The 19185-nt window shown below is 38.1% G+C and overlaps 3 protein-coding genes across 3 annotated transcripts in view; 1 reads left to right on the top strand and 2 right to left on the bottom strand.

The window, feature by feature from the left end:
• The window catches only part of Hr4 (Hormone receptor 4), a 212462-nt gene that overhangs the window by 32340 nt on the left and 160937 nt on the right, over positions 1-19185 (top strand). The gene's annotated exons all lie outside the window — the stretch shown is intronic.
• On the bottom strand, positions 963-1886 carry LOC135834203 (uncharacterized). The gene has a single exon (XM_065348041.1). The coding sequence runs from the start codon at positions 1884-1886 to the stop codon at positions 963-965; it is 924 nt and encodes a 307-aa protein (XP_065204113.1).
• On the bottom strand, positions 1956-6101 carry LOC135834202 (uncharacterized). The gene has a single exon (XM_065348040.1). It carries the CDS (start codon positions 6099-6101, stop codon positions 1956-1958), a length of 4146 nt encoding a protein of 1381 aa, XP_065204112.1.

Here is a 19185-nt window from a genome sequence, read left to right as displayed (position 1 = left end):
TTAAAAAAAGTACGTACTTGATCAATAAAAATGGTCAAAATAAGTCCCAAACATTAATATTAATTACCGAAATCCAAATTTTACCATTTCCAGCCATTCTGGAGCGTCCAGCGAGAATTTTCAATTTCTCCAGAATTTTGAATTTGCTCCAGAAGGCGTGAACATGAAGTTGGGCAGCTAAAAATCGAGTTGTATATTACACTCGACCTGTTTAACGAGTTTATCCACATTTGAGCCGATTTTGAGAGTGATACCTTAAAAGTGGCTTTTTGACCAGCTTTTTTCAAAATTACAAAATCAAAAAAATCAAAAGTTTCCCGTTTGTGTGGAAATTTTTGAAATTCGCCCGATTCGCTGTATTTTTTCCAAAACTAACCCCCAAATCCAAATTTCACAATTTCTAGCCATTCTGGAGCCTCCAGCGCGATTTTTCAATTTCTCCAGAATTTTGAATTTGCTCCAGAAGGCGTGAATATGCAGTTGGGCACCTAAAAATCGAGTTGTGTATTATACTTGAACCTTTTAACAAGTTTATCTACATGTTTTGCGTATATTCGAGTAAAAAAGAAAGAAATACTCATTAAAGCATACTTGCTATATTTACACGTTATGATACACATTCGGATGATAGTGGACTGATAGAGAGATAAGGGAAAATATACAGACGAGGTAAATGGTAACTAATACCGATAGAGAGCGTAATTATTATCTAAACAAAGCTCCCCCAGGAAGACCAAGGGTCTTAAGAAATAAATATAAATAAATTATATACATTCGAGTAGTACTTAAACTATACAACGAGAAATTACGATTACGTATGATATTTACATTCGAGCGAGTAGAAAAAAAAACAAAAAACAATTTAAAAATTAACGAGTGAATAAAATGCAATAATTTACATGAAAAGGAACAATTATTTACATTATTCGAACATCCAAAACGAGTTTAAAATTATTCGAACGTTATTCTCCAGTGATTTTCGTTTCGACTGGAAGTTTGACCAATTCCTGGACACCTCGTTGGAAAATCGATCCTTTGGCCTTAACGGAGACCTTTCGTAGGTGGCCTTTGGCATCAGGTTTGCCATCGATGATTCTTCCGAGGGGCCATGAACATGGCGACGAATTTTCTTTCAATATGACGATATCACCGATTGAAAGATTCGGTTCGGCTTTTTTCCATTTCGAGCGAGTCTGAAGTTTGGCAAGATAGCTCGATTTCAGATTATGCCAGAATGACTCGATAATCTGACGTTGAAGCGTCAATCTTTCGCCCAATGTAATATCGAATGGGCTAGGATCGTCCTTTTCGAGCAAACTTGAACCAATCAGGAAATGAGATGGAGTGAGGACATCGATCTCCTCAACATCGGTCGAATTACGAGAGGCATATAATGGTCGAGAGTTGAGGGTTGCCTCAACTGCGGTGAGAACTGTTCGGAATTCTTCTTCGGTTTGAACAGCTCCTTTCGTCGCAGCTAGTAGATGCTTTTTCCCAGCTTTGACCGCAGCTTCCCAGACTCCACCTTGGTGTGGAGTTCTAGGAGAAATAAATTTCCATTCGAGTGCGAGTTCGGGATTATTTTTCTCGAGATCGTTCTTAGCACCAACGAAATTCGTTCCGTTATCGGAGTACATTATCGCAGGAGTACCTCGGCGATTCCGGAAGCGTTGAAAAGCGGCTAAAAACGCAGTCGTCGAGAGATCGGACACAGGTTCGATGAATACAGCGCGAGTCACCAAGCAAACGAAGAAAGCGGCATAACATTTGATGTACTTTGGTGTTCGATGATTAGTACATCTGATCGTGAAAGGACCGCCGTAATCGACACTGGCATTGGTAAACGGACGAGCGATGGTTAAGCGTTCAGTAGGCAAATCACCCATGATTTGGCTAACTGTCTGAGCTTTCATTCGAGTACACCAGACGCAATTATCGATGGTGTTTTTCACTAGTCACCGAACTCCAGTAACTATCCAGTAGCGACTGAGTATGAATGATCGAGTAAACGATTGTGATGCGTGGTAATATTTTTCGTGAATATGTCGAGCAAGTAGTTTGGCGTACTCGGACTGTCCGTGTAAGATGATCGGGTGCTTTACATCATAAGAGAAGCGACTATTTCGAAGCCTTCCTCCTACCCGGAGTACTCCAAACTGATCGAGAAAAGGACTTATCGAAGCGAGCGTGTTACGAGATTTCAAAGGTACTTGATTCTGGATTGATTCGATTTCGTTCTTGAACCAAGTAAGCTGAGCAATTCGAGCGATGACGTAAATCGGTAATCGTGGATCTTCGAACATGATCTTCGAAATTCGCAATTCGTAACGAGATAATCGAGCGTAGAACGTTACAAACAATCGAACCATTCGAATCAGCTTTTCGTACGATGAATATTCGCTGATGAATGCTTCTGTAGTTGCTTGACATAACAGCAATACAGTTCGACGTTTTTCAGGTGGCTCGGGTAAACTAATTTCGACTTTCGGAGTATCTTTGGTTTGTAACCAACTAGGTCCTTGGAGCCAAAGTTGATTGTCGATGAGCGATTCGATAGATACACCTCGAGTGACCAAATCAGCAGGATTTTCTTTCGTGTTGACGTAACTCCATTGAGCGTACGGTATGATCGAGTTGACGTGTTCGATACGATTGCGTACGAAGGTATCGAATCGAGATGCTGGACCTTTCAGCCAAGCGAGTGCGACTTGAGAATCTGAGAAGACTCGTGACTTCGAGACGTCGTATTTCAGCATTTTGGAGATATTTGAGAGTAGATTAACGAGCAGTACAGCACCGAGTAATTCGAGTCGATGAACTTTGAGCTCCTTTATCGGTGTGACTTTCGACTTTGAGGCAACGAGCGAGACAGCGATGGATGATGAAGAATACGATTTGATGTAGACAACAGCACCGTAAGCTTTTTCACTTGCATCGCTGAAACCAATTAATTCGAACCGTTTAGGAGCAAATGTCGAGTAAGCGCGAGGTATTTGAATAGAAAACAGCTTTTCAAGGTCTTGGTAGTATTCTCGAAAACTTTTTTCAATTTTGTGAGGAATTTGGTCATCCCACGCCAAATCTTGCCGCCATATTTCTTGAAGCAAGATTTTACCTCGAATCAATATGGGGTTTACGAGACCGAGCGGATCGAAGATGCTGGCAATTAACGAGGATACCACTCGTTTGGTGAGAGTGACTTTCGAAATATCCACCGTTTGATGGTGAACACGCAGCACATCTTCGTTCGGGTACCATTGAAGACCAAGTATTTTTGCAACTCCATCAGAGCAAAACGATACTGGTTTCAATTCTTCAACGAGTTCAGGAGCGAGCGAGGTGAGAAATTCAGTCGAGTTTGAGACATATTTACGCAAAGGAAATTGAGCTTTCATAAGCGCGTTGTGAATTTTTTGCGCTTTAACGATAGCTGCTTGAACGTTTTCCGCACCAGATAGAATATCATCCATATAGGTCATTTCCTTTATCGCTTCTTTCACTTCGGGTTCATCTTCGGGTACTTCTGTGTCAGCTACTTCGTTGACACAGGCAGTAGAATCGGCAGCGGCTGGACCTGTTCCGTATGTCACTGTTGTGAGCTCAAATACTTCGACAGGTTGATCAAGATCGAAACGCCATAAGATTGATTGAAATCGACAATCATCTTCGTTCATACCGATACAACGATACATCATCTTGATGTCAGCAGAAAAGGCGATTAGGAAAATTCTCCATCGAATGAGAATATTGAATAGAAACGATTGACGAATCGGACCGTTCAGCAAGATATCGTTCAGAGAAAGACCAGATTTGTTTTTGGCAGAAGCGTTAAACACTACGCGCAGTTTTGTAGTCGAGCTGTCTTCGCGTAACACGGGTAAGTGCGGAATGTAGTATCGCTGAACTGCATCTGGATCTTTAACGAGACGCATGTGACCGAGATTGAGATATTCGCGCATGAATTCGGTATATCGAGGTCGAAGTGGCGATTTCTCGTACTTTAACAAAGCACTGAGAGCTTGAGGATACGTGTTAGCGAGTTTCTCAGTTGAATCCTTGAAAGGTAATCGAACTTGGAATCTGCCATCAGGTAATCGAATTCGTGTGCTTTGGAAGTGGGTTTCCCAAAGCTCATGTTCGCTGAGAGTAATCTTGGGAGGATTGACTTCTTCGATTTCCCAAAATTTAGCTAGTACGTCGTGCGTTGTTGTACTAAGCAAACAGCATTTTCGTTCGAGAGGTGGAACTTTGACAGCTCCGATCGTGAGCCAACCGAAGAGCGATTCTTCAAATGCGAGATCACCGACGAACTTTTTATTACCAGTCATGATGCGACTGACATATTCAGCACCGATGAGAATGTCAACGTGGCTGGTTTCAAGTTCAGAATCGGCGAGAGCGAGGTCTGGTTCGAGCGTGGCAACGTGTCGTTGCATTTTCGAGTCGATGGTGTAAGGTAGTGAGCCAATAAGTTCTGCATCGATTTTCAGCTGAGCTTTATTGAAACGAGATTTCACAGTAAACGAAACAACATAGCTTGTATGTACCGTTTGAGATGAAATACCTTCGAGACTGTACGCAGATGGGCGTTTAACGAGATGGTGTTTGTTCACAAACGCTTCCGTGACAAGATTGACTTGTGAACACGAGTCGATTAAGGCACGAGCGAGTACAAATTTCTTGCCAATTTGCACTTTGATGACAGCAGAAGGCAGAAGAACATCCTTACCAGAACGAATTGCTACTACTGCTTTTGTCTGGTCATCGGATTTCGGGTCTGGTTTTGATTCGGGATGAAGCATAGTGTGATGATTCTTTTCACACGTGCGACATTTTGAGGAGCGACAAACGTTGCTAGTGTGTCCAGGACGCAAGCAATTTTTGCACAGTTTTTTCGAGGTAACGTACAGTTCGCGATCTGTGACGTTCTTTGCCTGAAATTTCGGACACTGTGAGAGGTAATGCGCTTCTCCGCAGTCGAAACATTTCAGCACAGTCGAGGGAGTTCGTTGAGTAGTCTGCGGCGAAGTACTGGAAGGACTCGAGACTGCCAACGTAGATTTTGTCTTCTTTGAAGAGCCGTTTGTTTTTTCTGGTGTCGCTTTCGAGGTAGAAGACATCAGATTGGCTGTTTCGTAAGCAAAACAACGAGCGCTGAGAAATTTATCGAGTGAGTCGAACGAGGGATATGCGGAATAGTCTAGGTTGCTGTTTTCCCAGTCTATTCGAAGTTTTTCGGGCAGTTTTCGAACAGTGATGAACGTTATGAGAGGAGACATCTTCGCAACATCGATATCGCATGTTTGTAAACCTCTGATAAGTGCTCGAATTTTACTGATCGAATCGCGTAATGTGGATGACGTAATTGACGGCATATCGAGTAGTTTACCGAAATGAGCAGCAATAATGGCTCGAACATTGAAATATTCAGTCAATACTGCTTGGTATGCGAGTTCGTACATACCCTCTTTCACTGGTGTCTCTTTGAGGAGGTATTCGGCATCCTTGATGAGAGCACCTTTGAGGAAGAAGAGTTTATGCACTGGTTGCAGCATATCGTTCGAATGAACCAATGCTACATACATCGAATGCCATTCAGTGAAATTGGTAATATCACCATCGAATTTAGGCACTTTGATGTCTGGTAGTTTAGCGAGCGGGTTTCCGAGCATATTTTCACCAACGAATGACGAATCCATGGATTTACGAGCTTTAGCCATTTGCTGAGCAGCTTGATCAGCTTTGTTGATGCGAGCTGCCATTGCACTCAACAAACCTTTGGCTTCGTTGAATTTCTTTCGAGAATCGTTGTAGGGTTTCACAACTTCATCTTCAGCCTTTTCCAGCTCTTTGGCATCTTTGTAGGCCTTAGGATCGAGTAGGTCGAGAATTTGCTGGTCTAGAGCTTCTAATTTTCTAAGCTGTTTCAACCACGAATCGAGTATAGCACCAATTTGATGAACTAAATCTTGCGATGGTTGTTCATTCAATTTAGCTAGTGCATCAGCTTGATCATAGTTCAGATTTTTGGTCAGCAGTCGTTTGTTACGTGTACACTGATCATACGTCAGATCTCCAAAATCTTCATCATCAGATGGCATGATGAATAATTTCTATTGATCAAGGCGCGTCGAGAATGCGAGGTAGCGAGAATATTTACGTGTTTTCTGCGTTGATAACAGCAGAAACTGCGAGGAACGAGTTGCGTGAGCCTTTTACAGAGTAGGCGCGGCGAGGGGTACGTTTCAGTACGTGATAACAACAAGTACTGGCTTCGTACGGCGATTTCCGAGTTGATACGACGAGAAACGAGCGTTGCTGCTGCTGATACGAGGTCGGGGTGCGGAGCGACGAGCGTGTGTGTAGCAGGAACGTTGATAGGCGAGGTAAGACGAGGTACGGTGATTTTCGGCGAGCTGGCGGGTGCGGCGAGCGGGGTTCGAACGTATTGGCGTTGAGAAACAATGTAACAGCACCGGATTGTCGAAGCTTGCTGCTTTTTGGTTTTTTCCACACTTTTGCAGCAGAAATTCACAGCTTTTTTCAGCACAACGAAGTAAATTACGATGAAAGACTTACAGGTTGATTGAAATGAAGCTGGAACGAGTCGAATTCGAGTTGGTTTCGGGTAGATTTCCCTTGACAGGAACACAGGAGCGAGTAAACGAGGTGACGAGGTGAAAACTTTCGTTTTCCGAGAGATGTTCGAGATCAATTAAAACACATACGCGATTGCACTTTAATCGATTTAAACGAGAGAAACGAGTGATTAATAATCGAGTTAACTGATATTCAGGTCGGAAGGACCATTTGTTTTGCGTATATTCGAGTAAAAAAGAAAGAAATACTCATTAAAGCATACTTGCTATATTTACACGTTATGATACACATTCGGATGATAGTGGACTGATAGAGAGATAAGGGAAAATATACAGACGAGGTAAATGGTAACTAATACCGATAGAGAGCGTAATTATTATCTAAACACTACATTTGAGCCGATTTTGGGAGTGACACCTCAAGAGTGGTTTTTTGAGGTGTCACTCTCGCTCCAAAACGGCTAGAAATGGTAGAATTTGCGCTCCGGGGGTTAGTTCTTGAAGAAATACAGCGATTCGCGCAATTTTCAAACATTTCCTCACAAACGGTTATCTTTTGATTTTTTTGATTTTTTAATTTTGAAAAAAGCTGGTAAAAAAAAACACTCTTGAGGTGTCACTTCCAAAATCGGTTCAAATGTAGATAAACTCGTTAAACAGGTCGAGTATATTACACAACTCGATTTTTAGCTGCCCAACTTCATGTTCACGCCTTCTGGAGCAAATTAAAAATTCTGGAGAAATTGAAAATTCGCGCTGGAGGCTCCAGAATGGCTGGAAATGGTGAAATTTAGATTTCGGTAATTAATATTAGTTTTGGGACTTATTTTGACCATTTTTATTGATCAAGTACGTACTTTTTTTTAAAAAAAAACATAAATCACCAAAAACAGTCAATTTTGAATTTTTTTCAAAAATTCGCCAAAAATCGAAAAATGAACTTGGGCAGCTGGAAATTTGGTTTTGGGGGTTTTAGACTATGATCTTTCGAAAAATCGCGGTCCCGTTCAAATCGGAGTGTGACACCTCAAGAGGTTCCCTTGTAAGAACTTTTTAAGATGCGATTCGCAAAGTCATTGGAGGAAAGGAAGGGGGAGGGTCAGAGTCTCAGAACTTTGGTGAAAATGTTGATTTAAAAAAAAGGGACCGATTCAAAAAAAAAGAGTTGTTGTTCGTATTCTGCGCTCCCAAAAACCCAATGAACCATTTTGCCAAAAATTTTACCAAAAAGCAAAAAAGTTTCACTTTTTGCAAAAAATTGAGCAAAAACATAATTTTTTTGCCAGTAATTCCTCAAAAATTACTGCTTTTTGCTTAAATTGTCAAATTACTGCCATTTGAAAAAATTGTGAATTTTTGACAAAATTGCTCAAAATTGTTGTTTTTTTCGCAAAAAATTCCAAAAAGTTTCATTTTTTTCAAAAAAATTGCTCGAAAATCTCGCTTTTTGGCCAGAAATTGCCAAATTGAAAGGTCTTTTGTTTTGTTAAAATTTTCGTAATCTCGCTTAATTTTGCTCAAAATTGACGTTTTTTGTCAGAAATTGCAAAAATTCTCATTTTAGAGCACTTTAATTTGAAATGTTTGGTTACTTTTTGGGTTTTTTAAATTTTGTTATTCAGATTCTCTTTTTTTTTTTTTTTTTTTTTTGAAAAAAATCAAGTACGAGCTTTGCATTTGTGACAGTGAGTAGAGGAGTGTTGACGGGTGTTTGAGAGCCAAAAAAATCGTACTCAAAGTTCAACAACGATAACTAAAGATCTAATGTAATGTATCATTGCTCATCGTAATCAAATCAACGACTATGAGTGTCCTTCCCCTCCCACCGCCTCAAAGAAAGCTTATTAACCTTGTTTTTTTTGCTAGAAATTGCTAAATTAAAAAACCTTTTGTTTTGTTCTAAATTGTTTTTTTTTGGCCAAAAATTGCAAGAATTGTTAATTTGTTGCCAAAAAGTCTCGCTTTTTTGTCAATAAGTTTCAAAATACATGCTTGGTTGTTTTTCCCCCTTTAATTTAAAATCAGAACAATTCAATTGTCAGTGCTCTGTTTTTTTGTGGTTTTTTCTGCGTTTTTTTTTGGTTACTTTTTCAAGCTTTTTTGATTACAAAAGTATTTTTTTTTTTTTTTTTTTTTTGATTCCTGGTTGATATTGTGTTACTGATAAATCAATTTTCAGTAAATGGGTGGGGTAAGAAGGAATTAACAATTATTTATAATTCGTATTCAGCGGTCTCAAAAACGCATGAAAGGATATGTCACGTGACATTTTACCTTTTTTCGCGCGTTGACTAAAATTTTTGGGAATTGAACCCTCTAACAAATTTTGAAAATTTTAGCCTCAAAATTGAAGCTTTTGAAAACTGAGCTTTGAAAAAAAGCTCAACTTTAAATTTTGAAAATTTTACCAAATTCAGAGGACGTCTCCATTTTGAATTGAAAGTCGCTCAGAAAGAATTTTAGCTCTCAAGGTGTCCCTGGAGGAGAGATAGAGTTCTCAAAAAAGAGGAATTTTCTTCAAAAAATCGTTAGGTCAGCGCAGAATCTCAAATACATAGTATCATCTTTTGGAACTGGGTAGTTTTTCTCGAAAAAGATCAAGTAACGGACTAGAATGAAAAAACCTCAATTTTTTCAAAAATGTCCCCTCTTTGAGGATTTCTATCTCTCCTTCAAGGGCACCTCCGGAGTTAAAATATTTTCAGAATCGACTTGAAACTCGAAACGAAGGGTTTTCCACTCAAATTTGGTCAACTTCCTCCAACATTTTTTTGGTCGCGTCCGCGTCCTGCTGTAAGAGAAGTTGTGGGCCTGTGCTAGTGATACTCATTCTCTTTTTTCCTCTATGTGACCTGTACGAACGACTGAACTGCTCTGTGCTCATCAAACCTGCGAGCTATGATCAAGGTCGTTTGAAGGAAAAATGCAACTTGGACACGTTGAAAGAATTGCGTTTTTTGGCACTACGTCATTCACGAGCGCCGAAAATGGTTACAGGAACTCAATCAGTAACAACTATAGATTTTTCTTCGAAGAACACAATCAGTTTGTAGCATTCTCAAATTTCATTTCGAGACGAAAAAATCATCTCATACCGTCGAAATTCATTCAGTTTTCACGCAAGTGTCAGTTTCACGAACAGAAGCGAAAATAACAATGTGTCTGCGGGGTTTAGCGAATCGTATCGGAGTCTACACTACCTCAAACCAAATTATAGTACAGTACGTCGATTCTTCAATCAATTTATAAATAGAAAACTTCACCTCTCGAGGGCTAATCCATTGTATGTATTTTGCGATCTACAAGTACCTACGTCGTCGTCGTATTCGTAGTACGTAAAATACAGTACACGTATCTCGTGCTGTATTAATATACTTTACATTACACTCTGAGCTACGTATATGAAAGAAAAAACCACGCATGTAAGTCTTCCGGCACCGAACACACTGCACAGCTCAATCTATGACCATCTCACTGTCAGCGACACTGGAGCATATAGATACATATTCATACATTAGCTCGAGTAGGACGATGCATTATTACGAAATTGGACAAAAAAGAGCCACTCATCAGAGCTTCAGAGCTTCAGAGCTATACGAAGATCCATGTACTCTGTATAGTTAGAATTTGGACGACGATGTAAGTATTTGACGACATAAGAAAAATACATACGACCACGATAACATAGCGACCAAGACGAAGGCGAAGAGCAGCGCATATCTGAGGAGGTGGTGGCGGCGGCGCGCGTAAACTTGCACATCTTTTCCACACACACTGGCATAAAGGTCAATGGCCTCTGATGAGCGCCGCGCACAAACGCTACCGTTCCTACATATTTAGCCTAATGTTATCTTATCGATTGGCGTTGTGCTATGTGCTCTGCGTTCTTCAGCGTTCGCCGTTCTGTTCTCTCTGCGCTTCACATCACAGATATATGTATAAGTACGCTGTGTATTTCGTATTTCGTATTCGTAATTCGTATTATGCTACTATACCAGAGTACAACTACATAAGTATGCATACACACTACACAGTCAGATAGGTGAGGTGAGTACCAAACCAACACCCAGTACCTACTCCTCAGTCATCTCCTCTATAGTGCAAGCGGTGCAATGCGCCCAACACGTTGCCAAATTTATAGCAGATGCGCTCGACGAAAATACGATAATACGCGAGAAAATCAAAATTGCATAATGCAACCGACAGCGGCGCGGCGGCCGCGACAACGACACAGCCCAACGTCATCGTAATCGACGCCATTCTTGCAGCATCCGTATCCGGCGACGAGGTGCGGGCAATCTGCACCGACGTCCTCTTCTATAGCCTTAGCGCTATTTCTTACCCGGTCTGTCTGCTCCAAGTTCAATTTTAGTTATACAGAAAGTTATCACATTACATGTATTCCATCTTGGGGATCCTTACTCCTCCCCACATCCTTCTAACGATTTTGATTTCACTTCAATTTGTCGACCACTAAAATTCAAGTACATTCATTACTCGAACTCTCACCAAGTCCAAAAAAAACTGCAATTTTGTCAAATCGAAATTTTTCGTTTGCACCTGACTCAAGAAGGATCATTCCAAGTCAAATCAATCCTGTTTTGGGTTCAAGTTCTCCGACTTGACTCAAGATTTGTTTGTGAAGTGAGAATGGATCAATCACACTATTTAGTCCGGTATATATGACACAGGAATTGCACCCCCCCCCCACCCGCCGTCTGGGACAACTTTTTTCTAAAGTGGACATCCTAAGGAACATTTTGAAGCAAAATCGCCCCTACCTCCTAAAAAAAGTTGGCTTTATTCGATCTTTTTGATTGACAGGTGAACCAAAATCACAGATTTTGCTTTCCAATATGTACCTATAGGATTTGCACGACATTTTTTTGTACTGGAACTGGACAAAGCTAGAACGAAAGAGCATGGTAAATTTAAAAAAATTAAATTTATGCCAAAAAATTGAAAAAAAATCAAAATTTTACCAAAACTGACATAAGAAGCTAAACTCTGGGTTATGCCCCATTTTGACCTGCCAAATTGATTGGAAACAGTTTCAACCCGTTTTGAGCATGCAGTTCTGGAGCCTCGAGCAGATTTTTTGAACTTGAAATTTCCACAACTTTTCATGAAATGCACTTGGAAAGCCGACATTCATTTTATAATTTAATTTTAATAAGCTTTTAAGTCGACTGTAGGTAGTTTTCAAGTGGTTTTGGAGCCTTCAGCAACATTTTGGAAATTACTGGAGTCTCCAGTAAATTTTTTAAATCTGCAATTTTTACCAAATTTTGCCCAATGAAGTTTGAAAGCGAAACGTCACTTTATACTGCAATTATTTCGAAATACCGAGTCGATTTCAAGTGGTTTCAAGCCGTTCTGGAGCCTCCAGCAATTTTTTGAAAATTCCAGTTTTCAAAAAAAAAAAGTCATAAAACTACCGATACGAACTATAGTTGTTTCAAACTCGTTCAGAACATTTTAGTGGCTCATTCGACCAATTACACATGTTTTATACTTTTATTTTTTTTAAAAATATGGAATTTCCAAACCATTGTTGGAGGCTTTGCAGTCGTCAAAATATTCAAATCTGAACTTGCTGAGGAAAAAATGATGCATCAAACAGGGTTGAAAATAGTTTTTGGTAAAAAAAAAATCAAACTAATTTTTGGAAAATTTTCGAAAATCAATTTTGATCCAAAATGTAACCTATTTTCAACCCCCTTCCCTCTCCCCGAACTTCTTAAAACGGTTCTGAACCGTTTCCATGCCGTTGGTGGGAAGGGAGGGGATTTGAAACTGGTCAACATTTTGGACCAGAAATAATTTTCAAAAATTCACCAACATTTTCTTGCCAAAAATAATGAAATAAACTCCATCACAAAACACTCAAAATTCGAAAAAAAATCAAAAAATAAACGAATTTTAATTTCTTTACTATGAGTGTAATATTCGTCAACTTTTTCATGAAATACGTCAAAAGGAGGTCAAAATAAGACAACTGAATAAATTTAAACTTTTTTTGATGTTTAAAATTTGAAAAATGAATTTTTTCGAATTTTGACTTTTTTGTGAATGAAACATTTTTCCATAGTTAGGGTTTTAAAAGGCTTTTTGGAAGTCACAAAGTCGATTTAATAAGATTCAAAGTTTGCGAAAAATGTGATTTTCTGATTTAAAACATGAAAAAAGTTTTGATTGGTAAAGTTGGCCCATTTGACTCCTATTTTTACGTATCTGTGGGAAAAGTTGAAAAACTCCTTTCACTCGATGAAATGATCTCACAAAAAAATTCAATTTTCAATTTCAAACATCAAAAAAAGGTTAAATTTATTCAGTTGTCTTATTTTGACCTCCTTCTGACGTATTTCATGAAAAAGTTGATAAAAATTACACTCACAGCAAAAAAAATTAAAATTCGTTTATTTTTTGATTTTTTTCGAATTTTGATTTTTTTGTGATGAGTTTATTTCATCGAGTGAAAGGAGTTTTTCAACTTTTCCAACAGATACGTAAAAATAGGGGTCAAATGGGCCAACTTCACCTATCAAAACTTTTTTTCATGTTTTAAATCAGAAAATCACATCTTTTCGCAAACTTTGAATTTTATTAAATCGACTTTGGGATTTAGTGCCATCTTAATTTTTTAATAATGTTGTTCAGTATGAAAAGTTGTCCAAAATATATTTTTTTCAGAATTTTTCTGAGTTGGAACGATATGAAAACAACGTTTAGAAACTTTTTAAACTAATTTTTTGTCCGAAAAAAAGTGGCAACACTGATTTTTATGATATCGCCAAAAAGCCTTTCAAAACCCCGAACTATGGGGAAAAGTTCAATTTTGGTAGGTATCGCGGTTATCGAGTAATCCACTATTATCTGCCACGAAATGATTTTTCAATCCATTAATATTGATGGTGTATTTTATTTTTTGTTTCAGGTGAGCACAAATTTTTCTTATGAAATGAAAGAATATGATGAGAAGCGAGTTTACACCCATAGATGATCTACTTAGTAAGTAAAGATATTTATTTTAGATACAGTTTGGGCCCCAATTTGAAATTATTGAAGGGGGCGAAAGAAATTTCAGCTTTCTAGGTCTAAATCAAAATGGTAACATTTTGTTTTTTTCTAATTTTTGGCCTAAATCTGATTTTCTAAAATTCACCAAAAATCGAAAAATGTACTCTAGCGCTTAAAATTTTGGCTGGTGATAAATTTTTGCATTCTCTTCCGATCTAACATGTGTACAATTTAAAAATTTTCTCGCAAGTCCTATGTAGGAAAACAAAATATTCTATTTTGTTAATAAGGCCAACTTTTTTTTTGGAGCAATTCTGCTTTAAAATGTTCCTTAGGGCCCTGGAAGTAAGAAGTTGTCGCTGGTGATCGGTGGGGGGGGTAGCGGGGAGGTTGCCATATGACCTGATTTTTGTATCAATTGATGGATTTCGTTATATCAAAAAAAGCATCGATGCGGTGTTATTTTGGGTTGATTTTCGTCTTCTCAACTTGTTTTCATTTGTATCTTTAAATAGAGTAGAATTGACAGGAAGAGGATGCGGGATTAAGTGGAAGAGATAAGGCGTAGGACTTACTAGTAATATGAAATTTTTTCATAACACTATCTTCGCGCGTGTGTGTGTGTGTGTGTGTGTGTGTGTGTGTGTGTGTGTGTGTTGTGGGGGTGTTTTTTTGCGAGTTATACGTAATGCATATTAAAAGAGCGAGAAGGAGTAAAATCAAACTATGTAAAAGTGCTCAAAATAAAGAGAAAATTAAAGTTGACAAGGTATAGAGTTTGGATGGCTGGCTTTAGTTATGAGGAATCGTTGTCTTATTTTTTCTCATTCTCGGATGTTTTTCTCTGGCTCACCCCTTTTGACCCTTTATCCTCGCTTTACACCTTTATTCTGTTTCAGCAGCACAGATGCTAGCCCAAATGTGTTTGCATTTCTGTTCGTTTTAATATATACATAGTACATACAAAGTACTACGTACATATAAGAGTAATAATAATATGTATGTATTATGTAGGTATGTATGTAGTAAGAGTAACTTGACGAAAACGGTGTGATGCGTTGGTGTATAACGCGGTCGTTGACCTCGCGAGCACGTTATACAAGCGCAGAAAGATGACTTTCGACGGTTGATTGGTCGTCGAAGAGCGAGACGATCGTCATAGTACGAGTATATTTTTCGCCGCACCATATTGGTTTTTACGCGCGAATGTTGCGGCCTTTATCGCGAGAAATGATACGATTCGAGTGTAAAGGTAGCGTATCGTTGTAATTACGATGAAATCAATCGTACCCAATAAAAATTTCGATGTTCGTGACCTCGGAGATTTATATAATTATTTTCTATTGTATAATATTGACGACGAGATAGTTTATCGACATTTTTTTTACAAGTTTTTACGAGGTTGTTTTTTAAGTACATAATATGGGAGGTTAGGTATTTTAAAGGTGGAAAAATTGTTATATTGGGCAAAGAAAAATCGAACGATTATCTCGAAAAATATCACTGAACCAAATTCAGGAGGTGAATTTCATTTTTAGAATTTTTGATAATTCGAACTTAACCCCTGTCAATTTTTCCCAGAAAATTTCAAGTAGGAATTCTCCCCTCCCCCCCAAAAAAAATTACCCGAAAGTTCATCTTTGTTGCCCTGTCTCACTTTTTAATCGAAAAATGGACTAAAAAAACACCCATTTTCAACAAAGACTGCGAAAAAGCATCTGCCATTTTTTTTTTCAGGTGGTAACCAAAAATTCGTGATTTTTGTTCAATTTGTCAGTTTTTTTTTGCCAAAAATTGTCTACAAGTTTCGCTTATTGCCAGAAAATAAAAATGCTAGCTTTTTTGCAATCGAATAGTTTCGCTTTTGTACCTGAAATGGCTAAAAATTTCACGTTTTAAAAAAAAATTAATTTCTAAAAATTGCTGATTTTTTTGGAATTGCCATTTTTTTCAAATTGTTTGTATCTCCCCCCTCCCCCCATCGTTGCTTTTTAACAAAATGTCGCTTTCTTGCAAAAAATTCCAGTCTTACTTTTTTTTTAAATTGCAGGAAAACCATTCCTTTTTTTGAAATTGCTGAGGTCGTTTTGTTTTTCCAGAAATTGACTTTTTCGCTACAAAATGGCGAGAATTGTCAAAATGTTTCAAAATAGTTCAATTTTTTGAAATTAAAAACTAAAACATTTCAATTTCTGTTTTTTATATGCTCGCGTTTTTGTTTATTTTTAGTTACTTTTTTGGTCACTAAAGTTACTTTTTTTTTGTTGGAAAAATAGTGTACGAGCTTAGGGGGGAGGGGGGCGTCAATGGATACGCCGCGCTCGAGAAGTTGAATTTAAAAAAAAAAATGAATCGATATTCGTATTTGTCACACAATATGTGACATTTTATTGTTACATTTCGACTAAAATTTTGAGGCTTTAATCCATCCCTTCTTCCCACTCCCTCCTATTATTCATTACAGTAATTGTTTGATCAAATTGAGGTACGATACTAAAATTCTCTTTACATCTTAATTTTTGGACTTCTAAATCGATCCGTCGTGGTTTCAAGCCATACAAAAGCCTCCACTGGTTTTTGGATTTTCCAATTTTGAAAAAAAAATCAAAAAAGCTTTAATATTCAATGAAATTTGGAACATTGATCATCCTCGCAGCGCATTCAATCGAGCTTTTCCTCAATAATTAATTTGGTTGAAAAAAATATATATATATAAAATCCATCCTTTGCAAGTGTGTCAAAAAATGAAAATTCATTTTTTTATAGCGATCTAATTTGTAGATGAGATTTCGAGCTGCCTAAAAACCTCCAGCGAATCCTTGAATTTTCCAGTTTTCATCGTCCGGCGTATGACAATAGGAGTAATTGCACCCCCACCCCCGCCGATCTTCCAGAACAACTTTTATCTTAAAGGGGACATCCTAAGGAACATTTTAATGCAAACTTGCTCAAAAAAAGTTGGCATTACTTACAAAATGGCGGCCATTTTGATTGAAAGGCCAGCCGAAATAGCAGATTTTGCGTTTCAACATAGGACTTGCACGAAATTTTTCAAACCTTACAAAGGTAGATCAAAAGATCATGCAAAAATTTATCACTTGTCAAAATTTCAAGTGCTAAAGTGCGTTTTTCGATTTTTGGTGAATTTTTAAAAATTCAATTTAGGCAAAAAATGAGGGAAAAAATCAAAATTTTACCAAATTGACCAAGAAAGCTGAAATTTGGGATGTACCCTATTTTCGACATGCCAAATCGATTGGAAACGGGTTCAACCCGTTTCAAGCAGTTCTGGAGCCTCCAGCAGATTTTTGAAACTCGAAATTCCCACAACATTCCATCAAATTTGAGTTGTAAAGCTGAAATTTATTCTAAAAACTAATTTCAATACGTTACGAAGTACTGCAGGTGAATTTCGAGTCGTTTTGGAGCCTCCAGCGACTTTTTGAAAATTCCTGAAGCCTCCAGCAGATTTTTGAAACTTTATCGAATGGAGATGGAAAACTCAAATTTAATCTACACTCCAATTTTAACACCCTCTGAAGACAACTTCAGGTGGGTTCAAGTCACTTTAGAGCCTTCAGTGACTTTTTTGAAAATTCCTGGAGCCTCCAGCAGGTTTTTGAAACTTTAAATTTTCACAAAATTTCATCAAATGGAGATGGAAAACTCAAATTTAATCTACACTCCAATTTTAACACCCTCTGAAGACGACTTCAGGTGGGTTCAAGTCATTTTAGAGCATCCAGCGACTTTTTTGAAAATTACTGGAGCCTCCAGTAGATCTTTGAAACTTGAAAATTCCCCAAAATTTCGTCAAACTGAGATGGAGAGTCGAAATTCATTCTGCAAACTAATTTTAATACGCTGCGAAGTTAACTGCTGGTGAATTTCAAGTCGTTTTGGAGCCTCCAGCGACTTTTTGAAAAGTTGTATGGCGTTTTTTCGGAAAATTGAAATTTCCTGAAAGTAGCTGGAAGCTTCAAAACCATTTGAAACCGCCATGTAGTCTGCGAAGTGAATTTCAGCTTGCCAACTCCATTTGATAAATTGATGTTGCGGGAATTTCAAGTTTCAAAAATTTACTGGAGGCTCCAGTAATTTTCAAAAAAGTCGCTGGATGCATTAAAATGACTTCAACCCACCTGAAGTCGTCTTCAGAGGGTGTTGAAATTGGAGTGTAGAGTAAGGTTAAGTGTTCCATCTCCATTAGATGAAATTTTGTGAAAATTTAAAATTTCAAAAATCTGCTAGAGGCTTCAGGAATTTTCAAAAAGTCGCTAGAGGCTCCAAAACGACTTGAAATTCACCTGCAGTGCTTCGTAGCGTATTGAAATTAGTTTTTAGAATAAATTTTAGCTTTACAACTCCAATTTGATGGAATTTTGTGGGAATTTCGAGTTTCAAAAATCTGCTGGAGGCTCCAAAACTGCTCAAAACGGGTTGAAACCGTTTTCAATCGATTTGGCATGTCGAAAATAGGGTACATCCCAAATTTCAGCTTTCTTGGTCAATTCGGTAAAATTTTGATTTTTCCCCTCATTTTTGGCCTAAATTCGATTTTCAAAAATTCACCAAGAATTGAAAAACGCACTTTAGCACTTGAAATTTTGACAAATGATAAATTTTTGCATGATCTTTCGATCTACCTTTGTAAGGTTTGAAAAATTTCGTGCAAGTCCTATGTTAAAACGCAAAATCTGCGATTTCCGCTGACCTGTCAATCAAAATGGCCGCCATTTTGTAAGTAAGGCCAACTATTTTTTGGGCAAGTGTGCTTTAAAATATTCCTTAGGATGTCCCCTTTAAGAAAAAAGTTGTCCCGGAAGATCGGCGGTGGGGGGGGGGGTGCAATTACTCCTATTGTCATATGGCGGACTATATTGAAACATGCATCGAATCTGGATGGGATACAGTGTATTGAGAATTTGTACCCAACTAAGTCGATCGAAAAGGTGGCCTCTTTCAATAGAATTAATCGTGAAAGGTTTTGCCCCTACTCGACTCGAGAATAACTAAACGCCAGGTTAATGACCTTGTCTGTTTATCAGGCCAGTGGAAATTCGTTGGGCAAGTTGATAGCTCGTAAATAACTGAAACTGAATTGTTTGTTGGAAGCAGCTGGGTATACTTACCTATTTATATAGTTCGTTCTCGAGCTACAAATATAAGGTACCTAGTAAAATGTAGGTACTCGTGTTTGTTCTGAAAATAGAAACAAATGACGACGACGAAAAGGTAGAGAAAACCTAGAACCTATTCAACTTTTGAATTGATTTTACTCGCTACATCGAGCCGGAGATGGCAAAAAGGTGAAATAATCAAGTCACACAGGGCAGTAATGGAAAGGTGTGTATGAGGGCTGAAAAAGGTCGAACGATGAAATGAAGAGAACAAAATAGGTATACGGGACTTGGTGGCAGCGGAATCGTTAAGAAAAGTTCAAAACAACAACGAGCCCATCGAGCCAGAGCCACCGTATATAAGGAAGACGAGAATGGGAATAGATGGCGACGACGACGACGGTGTGAGAGGAATTTCAAAGGAAAATTCCAAAAGCCTATGTAAC

The sequence above is a fragment of the Planococcus citri genome, chromosome 2 (assembly GCF_950023065.1).
Source record: "Planococcus citri chromosome 2, ihPlaCitr1.1, whole genome shotgun sequence".
NCBI lineage: Eukaryota > Metazoa > Arthropoda > Insecta > Hemiptera > Pseudococcidae > Planococcus > Planococcus citri.
The sequence above is the reverse complement of the archived record's forward strand: the minus strand, read 5'-3'. Positions and strand labels throughout refer to the sequence as shown.

What these genes read in the sequence shown, in the direction of transcription:
- LOC135834203 (XM_065348041.1), bottom strand. Translation starts at nt 1,886, where the DNA reads ATGGGTGATTTGCCTACTGAACGCTTAACCATCGCTCGTCCGTTTACC.
- LOC135834202 (XM_065348040.1), bottom strand. Translation starts at nt 6,101, where the DNA reads ATGCCATCTGATGATGAAGATTTTGGAGATCTGACGTATGATCAGTGT.